The 12,422-nt window shown below is 30.9% G+C and overlaps 1 protein-coding gene across 1 annotated transcript; it reads left to right on the top strand.

The window, feature by feature from the left end:
• Positions 1–4,808: 4,808 nt before the first annotated feature.
• Positions 4,809–7,728, top strand: LOC112722570 (UDP-glucose 6-dehydrogenase 3). Its single transcript, XM_025773637.3, has 2 exons — positions 4,809–5,084; positions 5,717–7,728. Exon 2 carries the CDS (start codon positions 5,737–5,739, stop codon positions 7,195–7,197), a length of 1,461 nt encoding a protein of 486 aa, XP_025629422.1. The 5' UTR covers positions 4,809–5,084; positions 5,717–5,736; the 3' UTR covers positions 7,198–7,728.
• Positions 7,729–12,422: the final 4,694 nt, after the last annotated feature.

Below are 12,422 nucleotides of genomic sequence, written 5' to 3'. Positions count from 1 at the left end.
GAACACGTAGTTAGTATTTTATAAAAAAAAATTATTATTATAAATAAGTTTAATTTTTTTATTACATGTTTGATTATTTTGTGGTACATTTAATTATTTTGGTGGTTGATTATTTGATTAAAAAATTGTGTAAATTAACATGTATAAATACAAATAAATATATAGTAGTTGTTTTGATAATTATTTTTTTTTTTGTAAATATAGCATTTTTATTATTGAAAAGATTATATTTTTCAAAAAGGATAAGTTGATATTTATGTGTGGTAAATTAGAAAGTTCATAAGTTTTTTGGTTTTTGTTTTTAAGATTTTTTTCTAAAAAAAATTTATGGATATACTTTTTAAGTTAATTTATACTTTTAAAATCAAAAGATTTAATATAATATTATATATTAAATAAAAATAAAAAACTATCATATGTCTATTATATCTATTTTATATTTTTAAAATAAGTTTATTAAATATTATTTTTATATTTTATAGTTATCGAAAGCAATTTTATTATAATTTATTGAATATAACAATTACAATTTTTAAAAAAGCAAAATAAATATTTTTTTTTGAAAAAGGTACTAACACCATCAGACCAAAAATCTAATACAATTAATGTCAACAAAATAGATGTGTTTGGTTTCGGGTTGAGAGCTTTAAACACACGGTTTTTAGTTTGGAAAAATAGTTTAATTAAGCTATCTTTAAAAAAATAACTTAAATAATAAATAATTATATTAAAAATAGTTTATAAATAAGTTATTTTGTGTTTAGGTTTTTAATTTTAAAAGTGCTTATTTTATAGAAATGTGATAAATAGTAATAGTATCATGAGAGAAGTTATTTTTTTTTAACTTCTCTATAAGCTTCTAAAGAGCTTCTTAAAAAGCTATAATTTGGTTTTAAAAATTGCACTTGACATTAATACTACTATTTTTTATAAGTCAAAAACTCAAAAAAATTACTTTTAAAACTTTTCAAATGGACCCTTAAAAATTTTACTTTTTTATTTAACTATTTTTTCTAATTTTAAATGCAAACGTGATTCTATAATATAATCCACGTTTATCAAAACTAAAAATTTTAGCTTTTGTATTCATCTTTTTTTTTGTTTGACGATTAATTAAAAAAATTATTTTTTATCTACTAATTCTATCTTTTATTGTTTATACGATATATTTTGTTATTTTTTTTATAATTTTTTTCTAATGCTCTCTCATACATGTTATTATTTTTTTATGAAATACTTATTATTTTTTATTTATATGGGTTTTTTTTACCATTCTTTTCTTGTAAATTTTTTTTTGTTTTATATTATAATTCTATTAATCTAGTTAAAAAGACTAAATTAAATAAAAAAACTAACATAAAAATAACATTAAAATCATAAATATAAAAAATTATAGCTAAAAGAATACCAAAAATATTAAAAAAAAATATTAGAATTTATTTAAATATTTAAAATAAAATAATATAAAATAATTATTTAAATTTTTTCTTTCAATAATTTTTTATCTAAAAATAAGTTTAAGTATTATAATCTAAACAACATTTAATTTACTATAATCTATTTTGACATAAAAGTTGTCAAACATAAATCTCATTAACACGAGTTAAACCCTAAAATGGTTCCTGAGATTGATGTCATGCACCAAAATCGCCTGAGATTCTGATTGCACCAATTACATCCCTAAGATTAACAAAAGTGCACTACGTTAGTCCCGGATCTATTTTCCTTTAACAGCGTGATGACATGGTTTGATGATGTGGATTATTAGTGACACATGTCACTCTATAATTTCGCCACATGTAATAGTATGATGATGTGTTGACTAGTGACACGTGGCATGTTAACGTGGACGATTGTGCCACGTGTCACAATGCTATTCGGTCATGTGTCAGTTTTTGCCACATATCGCAACAATATTCATCAAGGTGTCATTTGCTATATCATTATTGTAGATGCACCAAATTAGTCCCTTACTTTTCGTTAGGTTACTCATTTTAGTCCCTGAAATTGAATGTCGTGCACCAAATTAATCCCTTAATTAGGTTTTTTTTTTTTTTTTTTATAAATTCAAAATTCTCAATATCTCTGAATGCATTAATTTCAATTCTATTTTTTTCACATGTTTAAATAGTGCTTTATAAAATGTTTTTTTTCTTGTAGGTACCCCTAACCGCCGTCTTGGAGTTAACGTGAAGGCATTTCAAGCACCCTCACTATCATCTTCAACCTCTTTCGTCTAGGCTAGACAAAAGAGGTCGGAGATGATAGTAAAAGTACTTTTTTTGGTGACTGATAGTAAAAGTACTTGAAGTGCCTTCAGTCTAATCTATTTACACACAATTAAAAACTTGTATTTCATAAGAATTAAAAAAATATATATTTTGATTATTGATTTCTTGTTAAAAATACGTATTTTTTGATAAAAAATATATCTAATTAATTATATAATTTTTTTATAATAATATACGTATATATTATAAAATTTATCAATGTTAAATTATTATAGAACTAAATTTATAAATTAAAACGAAAATCTTTAAAAAATTTATAAAAGTGCTTGATTTAAATGGTATGTAAAAAAATAGAATTAAAATTAGTGCATTCAAAGATATTGAGAATTTTGAATTTTTAAAAAACTGAGAAAAAATTTACAAATGGACTAATTTGGTGTACGACATTCAATTTTAGGGACTAAAATGAATCACTTAATGCAAAATGAGAGAATAATTTGGTGCATCTACAATGATGACATAGCAGATGACATATAAACAAATACTATTGCGACACATGGTACAACCGTCCACATCAGCATACCACGTGTCACTAGTCAACACATCATCACACCATTATACTTGACCAAATCATAAAATAACATGTGTTATTAATAGTCTACAACTCTACTTCATCAAACCATGTCATCATGCCATTAATAAAAAATGAGTTAGAAATTAATATGGTACATTTTTATCAATCTCAAAATATAATTATTGCAATTAAAATTTTAAAAATAATTTTTGCACATAACCTTAATCTCAAAAATCATTTTAAGGTTTAACTCTATTAATACTAACTCATTTTTAATTAAAATTAATTTTATACAAATTTTTATTTATAAATTTTAATCTAGAACACACACGATGAAGCTAGTGATGGAGAAGGAGAATGACACGAGCCGCAGGAGGATGATTGAATACATGCTGTAGTTTAGGTACTCCATAATTGAATACTACTCTAGTCTTTGAGTTTTGGCAGCCAAAGCTGCTCAATTATTGGCTTTGAACACTGTCTTGTCCTAGTACAATTACTTTACTACCCAATTAACTAGATTCACACTACTACATTACAATAGGCAATTGAAACCTTTTTTTTTAAGTTTTATTTTGATGAGTTTCAATTATCGGTTAATATTAATCAATTTTTTAAAATTTCATTTTTATTTTATATTAGCATCCAAATAAACATCCAAAACTATACACCAGAATAATATCCAAAACCCTACTAAATATATATACATTTGAAATTAAATAAAATATCCAAACCTAAAATCCTATACTTCTCTGTTTGGATATATTGCTTATCACTTTTTTATTAAATACAATCAGATAAAATTTAAACAAAAGTTATCCACAAAAATGTGGAATAAAGATCCTTCTTTAGATTAGTGGTGTGCTTTTCCTTTTCTAGGTCAATTTCTTCTTGATTAATTTTTAGGGAAGTGTACAATGAATGGAGAGCACTTGTGGAAATTTACGTGCCACTTTCACTTTGACAGGCAAGAAAAGTGTTTAGTAGTTTGATGATTTTATTGGTTGAAAGTACCTACATCTTTCCTAAGAATTAATCTTGTTTCGGTTGGAACATTTGCATTATAGGAAGATTAATGAGAATACTTTTTTTTTTTTCATTTACCACACTCCAACTTAAGTCCTTAATGGGAGTTTTTTGGTGTCTAATTTTTATGTTTAAATTACTTAAAAGTAGAGATAAAAAAATAAAATTCATTCTTTTATTTTTGAATTTTATATCTAAAATTTAGACACTAAAAAATACCAAGTCCTTAATTAAGGAGAATCACCGTTCTCAGTCTCTAAACTCTAATATGAAAAATGCTATACATTAAATTTGAAGTGTTATAACACCGCATTTCAATTAAAAACTGCTGAATTTATCACAGTGGATATTTATTTATTTATTCTAATATTTATGTTAGTGTGGATTTTTTTTTTAGTAAGAAAATATTTTTTTAAATAAAATATCTTTATTCAATTTAAAGTATTAGTTTGAATTAATTTTTTTAATATTTTTTTTAAATAAAGTACCTTTATTTAATTTAAAATTTATTTAGATATATCTTTAAAAAAAGTAAATTATTTTTTTTAAAAGCTAATAATATCTTACTTTAAAAAAAAAAGATATTTTTAATATTTGAAATTTTTTTTAAAAAATCTATTTAAATGTAAAATATTTTTTATCTGTTAAAAAAATTTCTTTAAAAAAATACTTTTCTCAAAAGCCAACCCACTGATTCAAAATTTATTTAAATACGTGCTTTAAAAAAATATTTTTATTAAAAAAACAAATTATTTATTTTTTTTAAAATTAATAATATTTTGTTTAAAAAAACAAAAATAAAAAATATTTTTAATATTTAAATATTTTTTAAAAAAAATTATTTAAATATAAAATAATTTTTGTCTATTATTTTTTTTAAAAAAAAATAAAAATAAATACTTTTTTAAAAGCAGCCCCAAACCAACCCAAAATATGGATTGCAGAGCAGCATTGCCAGCGCATGTGATTTTAGTAAAGAAAAAGTTACTTGAATTTTCCAAGTGTCTGTAGCAAAGCAAATAGTAGATAATGGATTGCATCAGTTTTATCATGAATCACCAAGTCAAGTTTGAAAAGTAACTAGTAAAATACAACATTTAAAAGAAAAATAAAATGTGTAAAAATTCAAAGATAAATAATAATTTTCAGAGCCAGTATATAAGGATACAGATACCGCCTTCTTGCTTAGCTGAGTTTTGGTCTTCTCTGATAACAAGTTTCTACTTTGAACACTTCATATTCACAACTATAAGGTAACCAAAATTTTTCACATATCATTTTTTTCTGTTTAATATTTGTTCTGACTCCTGATCCTTTTTGTGATTCTATTATTATTATTATTATTATCTGAACTTTGAGATTAACCTTGTTCAATTTTAATTTTGTCTTCAACCTTATTCAAACTTCTTTAGTTAGATGTTCAAATAAGCATGTAGTACCACATAGTACTTGTAACTCTGAGGATCTGATGCATGAACCTGCCAATATTTGTTTTGATGATTACCATGGAAGTCATATGATTAGTCAAGCTACCACATCAAGTTAGTTACTCAACTGTAATTCAACTCTGTACTAATGCCTCTTCTAGAAATTAGTTGGAGTGTGTTTTTGCTGCACAGCTGTAGAGTAAACACTAAACACTCAAATTGGTTCCACCTAATTTCAGAAAGGACATTTTGGTAATTGGTCTGTCCATCGCTTTCAATCGAATTTTTAACATGCATATTGAATAAAAAAGTCCCTAAAGATTTTATTACAAGACAAATTAGTAACGACGGAGGGGTCAATCGGGAGTAATTACTCTGTTATGTTCTATTATTCCTTCTTTGATTTGTTGAATTGCTTATTAGAGTCTTGAATTGATGCAAAAAAACATGCATGACAGGTTGAAGTAACCAAAGAAAAATGGTGAAGCTATGTGGAATAGGGGCAGGGTATGTAGGGGGTCCTACAATGGCAGTTATTGCTCTAAAATGCCCCTCAATTGAAGTGGCTGTGGTTGACATATCTCAATCTCGCATATCAGCATGGAACAGTGACAAACTCCCAATCTATGAGCCTGGCCTAGAAAATGTGGTGAAACAATGCAGAGGGAAAAATCTCATCTTCAGCACAGATGTGGAGAGGCATGTCCAAGAAGCTGACATCATCTTTGTCTCGGTGAACACGCCGACAAAGGCAAGAGGCCTTGGAGCCGGCAAGGCAGCTGACTTGACTTATTGGGAGAGCGCAGCCCGGATGATCGCCGATGTGTGCACCTCAGACAAGATTGTTGTTGAAAAATCTACTGTCCCGGTGCGCACGGCCGAGGCAATAGAACAAATCTTAGCACATAAGAGCAAGGGAATCAAGTATCAGATTCTGTCGAATCCAGAGTTTCTTTCAGAGGGGACAGCTGTACAGGACCTTCTAGAACCTGACAGGGTCCTAATTGGAGGGAATGAAGGCCCTGAAGGCCAAGAAGCAATCAAGAAACTGAAGGATATATATGCTCATTGGGTGAGTGAAGACAAAATCATAACAACAAACATTTGGTCTGCAGAACTTTCCAAGTTAGCTGATAATGCATTCTTGGCTCAAAGGATCTCATCAATCAATGCAATGTCAGCACTGTGTGAGGCCACTGGTGCTCAAGTCTCTCAGGTTTCCCTTGCACTAAGCAAGAACCCGAAAATCGGGCCGAGATTCCTGAATGCCAGTGTTGGCTTTGGTGGTTCTTGTTTCCAGAAGGACATACTCAATTTGGTGTATATTTGTGAATGTAATGGCCTTGTCGAGGTGGCGAATTACTGGAAGCAAGTGATCAAGGTGAATGACTACCAGAAGAGCCGATTCGTCCAACGAGTCGTGTCATCCATGTTCAACACAGTTTCTGGTAAGAAGATTGCAGTTCTTGGATTTGCATTCAAGAAGGACACCAGTGACACTAGAAAAACTCCTGCTATTGATGTTTGCAAAGGTCTTTTAGGTGATGATGCATGCTTGAGCATATATGATCCGCGAGTGAGCGCGGATCAGATCAAGAAGGATTTGTCAATGAATAATGTTCAATGGGACCATCCAATTCACCTCCAGCCATTGAGTTCTAGCTCTTCCAATGGCTTGGAACATGTTGACATAGCTGAAGATGTTTATGAGGCAACTAAGGATGCTCATGGTATATGCATTCTTACAGAGTGGGATGAGTTTAAGGGAATTGATTTCCAGAGAGTGTTTGATGACATGCAGAAGCCAGCATTTGTTTTTGATGGTAGGAACATTTTGGATGTTGGGAAGCTGAGGGAGATTGGATTCATTGTTTACTCAATTGGGAGCCCAGTAGAACAGTGGCTCAACAACACTGTCAATTCAGCAGTGCCCTTTTGATTTGCTTTCGTGCATTTTATCACTATAATATATAATAAGGCAGATGTTGAATACAACAACAAGAGAGTTTTATCCTACTATATCATCTACATAGATTAGACGACACTATTCTGCCATTTTGGTAGTGTGTTATTAGACTTGAGGTTTCTACATCCTTTTGGTTTTTAGAACAGTCGGCTTGTACTTAGTAGTTAAACAAATTGCAAGAATAATTAGAGAAATGAGATGGGGAGTGGTTTTCAGTATGCCAAACATCAATGGCCATACATACTACATAGGATATATGGTTGGTAGGGCTGGTAATATATACCCTATTCGCGGGTATTCAATCCGGACCAATCCGTTCAGATAGGGTTGTCTATCCGACCTGCTGCGGATAGGGTATGGTACGGTTCGAATTTGTCTGCGGGTAGGGTAGGGTACGGGTTCAGAGTATACCCTACTTTATTTTATTCGCACCTCCTAATATATTATATAATATATATGTAAAAATTATGTATGTAGTGAAAAAAGTGAGTATTGAATTCACAATCTTTCTCTTATAAAAATTTGAAATAACCACTAAGCTAGTTGATAATCATATTATTTATAATTTGATCATATTATTTATAATTTGATCATATTATTTATAATTTTATGTTGATTTTTTTTAAGATTTTATTGTTTTTAATTTTAATTTGAATTTAGTTTTTTATTTTCTATTTTATTAATATATATAAAATTTGGAATGGTTGAATTTTATATTTGCTTGAAATTTTTTTATTTTTCTGTCGGTAGGGTCGGGTAGGGTAGGTTTAGAACTTTAGGGTGAGGGTAGGGTTAGGGTTGAGAGATTCTCAACCCGCGGATAAGGTAGGGTAGAGTTTTAAGAAAGTTTTCAACCTACAGGTAAAGTTAGGGTAGAATCCAAATCCTACTCTACCCTACCCATTGACAACATTGGTTGGTTGGGCCCCGCATAATGATGATGGAAATTAAAATTTTATTTTGATACCTTGTTAATATAAAATAATAAAAAATGATAAAGGCGAGCAGAATTTGTTTTTGGCAACTAATAATTAGCAATACGTAAAAATATGAATAAAAAATATATTGTTGTATTGCTAAATTAAGAAAATTGATTTATAGTTAAAAATATTAGTTAAAAGTAATAAATTTTATTAGTGTTTGAATTATTTTTTGAATAATTTTACACGAACATCTAATTACACAATGTCACATCAACAAAAATAAATATCTTTTATAGTAACTATGTAAATAGTCTTATAAAAATATAATTAGATAATTGTTAATTTATTTAAATTTAATTCTAGAAATTATTTTATTTTTCAAAAGACCCTTCCCTTTTTAATTCTTTTTAAAGAATAAAATAAAATAAAATTTGAGTATCTCCAAAGCATTTCTCATGAGTAGGGGTGATAACATACACCCCGTTCCAAGGTATCCAACTTGATCTAATTCGGTCGCATAGGGTTGGTAATCCTATTCGATTAACCCGCACCTTATATATGTATATGTTATATATTTATATAAAAATGTATTTTAAGTAGATGTTGAACCAAAGGCCTCTCACTAAATGTAAAAGATCCTTAACCATTAAAAAAAATCAATAATTAATAATTTAATACGTTTTTTTTATATAAAAGTCAGTTCTATTTTAACTCATCAAATTATATAATAATATTGCATCTTTTTTATAATCCGTAAGTATGGTCGGATACCCGCGAGTTAAGAACGGATAGGATTAAATTTGAGATATTCTCAACTCACAGATAAGATAAGATTGAATTTATATAAAAATCTCAACTCGCAAATAAAATTAAGGTTGAATTCAAACTCTACTCGGGAAAACTTTCTTCCCAGTACAAGCACCGCACCATTATTACTTGCGCGAACCAACACATGCACATGCAATCATGCATACAAAAAGCAAGAGTTCGTTAGGATTTATTTTTCGGTTTTGTTATGTAGACAATGACTTTTGTAAATAATGTAAATAATGGGCTTTAAAATTGATCCAATAAAGTAAAAAAAACACTCCACCTCCAAATTACTTCATAGACCCTAACATTAAGATAACTATCCGCACACCTAGTGAATTGAACATCCAACTATTGTTAACTGTACATGATTAAATCGAATAAAAAGGAATAACCATCCAATTAAGAATAATCAACATAATTATTTTTTAAATAACATATGTGCTTAAAATAATAACGAAATTGTTATTATTTGCTACTGTCTAATCACCTACCAAAGAAAATGAAAGTTCTACTATTTTGTCGATTTTTAGCAAATCGATAGTGGTTCGATTCTAATGGTCTGAGAGCGAAACCTACTCCTCTTTTGTAGGTACCAGTTCTATAAGTGCATCAAAGGTTCTCGAATTAGACGAGTTTTACGATAAGAAATAAATTCGAAAAATGCCAAAAAAGATAAAAGAAGTGTAAAAGAAAAGATTTGAAAAGTAAATTGACTGAAATCAAAATGTTTTGTATTGAATTGAAACAAAGCAGTAAAGTGCCTTCGATTGAATCAAAGGGCTTTTGACATGAAAATTAAAGGTGCTGGAATGTAAATCTGACAAGAAAATTAAATGGTGCTTGAAAGATAAATTTGCAAGAAAAATAAAATTTTGCAGAAAATGTAAATGGAATTTTAAAGACAATGGAAGGAACTCTATAGAAATTAAACTCGAATGCAGACTCAGGAATTTGCTAGGGATGTGAGTGTGCTTGAGTGTATTTCTGAAGAAAATTTCCAACCCTTTTTTTTCTAAAACTTGCTAATATTTATAATCTGCTTCTATAACCGACCATTAATTGCCTGGTACTGCCTTCCATGCGCACTCCCAGGTAACCGTTCCCACTCTTTTGCTGATAAACGTTACCCATAAACTCCTCACTTGGAAACAGCCTTCAACTTTTCTACTTAGTGTAACCGTTCGATTCTTTATTCAAACACCCATTCGATTCTTCAATCAAATACTTGTTCAATTTCCAAAGATGTATAAATCGAGTCCGTGTAGAATAACTTCCAATAAATACCTCCACGTGCATCTTTTCGACATTCGCTTCTATCCTAACACCTCTTCAATATTTCAAATTAGCTTATCCTAGTCAAAAATAATTTTCGACTAACAAATTGCCCCCTAGGATTAATATGTTTGTCTTCGAAATAGTCTCTTGGAAGATGAACTTAATCTTAATTCAAACTTCAATCTCCTGAATCAGTAATAATTACCATTTAACTTCTCCATTAATACTGACCCATTTGACATGTCTCCCGTGACTTGCGCTCTCTCTCTCTCCACCACTTCGCCTTCTTTGCAAAGTTACCTCTTTTCTCTTTGAATTCTCTCTGTTATAACGGCTACAGTAAAACTCCCTTTAAATTCGATACTTTCGTCTTTGTTCAACTTTCTCGAGCTCTTGTTTCCTACATTTCTCTTGCATTCATCCTTCTTGTGCAACTTTTACTCTTCAAACTTCATTCTTCTTTGCTCTACAATGGCTGCTTTCTCATCTCACGCCGCTGCACAAGAGAAAGGCAAAGGCCCCATGGTACAACCACTAGCTCCTCCAGATCTCCATATTTTAAATAAAGTCAATGACGAAGTTATCGATGACCCACAACTTCAAATCAACGACCCTAGAATCCTTATTCATTTTACTGTAGGTGAATACATCCATTGTTTCATTGGTCCCATCGAGAATCTAGAAAGGGCAAACAAAAAACTCCCTTTCTTCCCCAGTGCTCAATGGGAAGACTTGTTGATCCTTGATCAATCAAGACCTTGATATCTCCTTCTTCACTAACCAAAAATCCTTTCGGAACAATCCCAAAATCACTCCTCGAGGAACTAACTTCACAGCTTGGTATGAACATCTTGCCCCATCGAAGAGCGCTACTTAAGGGGCTCTGGGGATTCAGGATATTTTGAGACTCTCTCACTTTTCTCCTTCGACGCTCCCTTGGATGATCGGAGCCGTGACATTTTTTGGAACAGAACTACCAATAATTTCCACCTTCCTTGTGGAATGATTGGTATGTCACTGCTAGATGTGGCTGCTATTACAAGACTCCTGATTAGTACTCCAGACTTCACCTCTGACATGCAGCCCAGACAACAATACAACATTGCCCCCACAACTTCTTATAGTGACTTCATTGCTCATCACATGGGTGCAGAAGGAACTGCTATTACAGATGATGAGCATGTAGCCTTTCTATTCTATTGGCTAAATGCAGTCGTCTTCTGCTCTCGAAGTGTCCAAATGTCAAAGCTTTTTCTTTCACTTGCTGCTTTGCTTCATGAAGGAAACAATCTTAATTTGGCCAAACTTCTTCTAGGGCACATTTTCGAAGAACTTGGTCAGTTTGTCAATTGTCTTCTAAACAACTATTTGATCAGTACAGGTAGCCCTCTTTGACTTCTTCAACTATAGCTTAATGCCATTTTCGAAAAACACATGATTACACCTGGAAGTGGTGCTACAGACAAACAACACATTGAAGATTTTCGATTGGCAAATTTTAAGCCAAACTTCCCAGAAGCAGAATCGGACAAAGACTGATTTTGGGCTGTCTTTTCTCCTTTCCACTCTTGCAAAGACTTTCACAATGAGGACCTCAATTTCACCCCCTTTTTGCGTCAAAACTGTGGTCCTGCTTGGCTCAAACGTCTCTTTTTCCCCAATGATACTGAAGAAAATGAGCTTGCTAACAGGAGCTGGGCCAATTTACTGGCGGTACAAGTAATTCCTACAGGGCTACCTCAACACAAAAAAGAACGTTTCAAGGTAACTCTGTATGCCCCTCATTACACTGCCAGGCAACTTGGCTTCTCACAGGCTATCCTAACTCCACTCCCCAGAAACAACAAACCATTTTGCCATATTACTTTGGCCTCCCAGAAAGAACTTGATCTCTGCCTTTCGAAAAATCAACAACAAAAAGAAGGCTATCATCATCTTATCTATGATCGAAGTTCATTCATCACCAAGTCTTGTTTCAATTGTTGGACTACTTATTATTCCAAGTACATTCGTTCCTCGGAAGAAATCAAGTGTTCTGTCATTCGCACAATCCCTGCTGCTGAAGGTTCTCCTAAAAGACCCCAAAAAAGAAAGGTCGAAACCACAGCCTCCTCACGACAACCACTAAGGAAAATTCGGAGGACTCCTACAAGAACTTCCAGAAGGGTAACTACTTTCTACCTATGC

Source organism: Arachis hypogaea, chromosome 11, assembly GCF_003086295.3.
Source record: "Arachis hypogaea cultivar Tifrunner chromosome 11, arahy.Tifrunner.gnm2.J5K5, whole genome shotgun sequence".
NCBI lineage: Eukaryota > Viridiplantae > Streptophyta > Magnoliopsida > Fabales > Fabaceae > Arachis > Arachis hypogaea.
This window is presented reverse-complemented; position numbering and strand designations above follow the sequence as displayed.

What these genes read in the sequence shown, in the direction of transcription:
- LOC112722570 (XM_025773637.3), top strand. Translation starts at nt 5,737, where the DNA reads ATGGTGAAGCTATGTGGAATAGGGGCAGGGTATGTAGGGGGTCCTACA.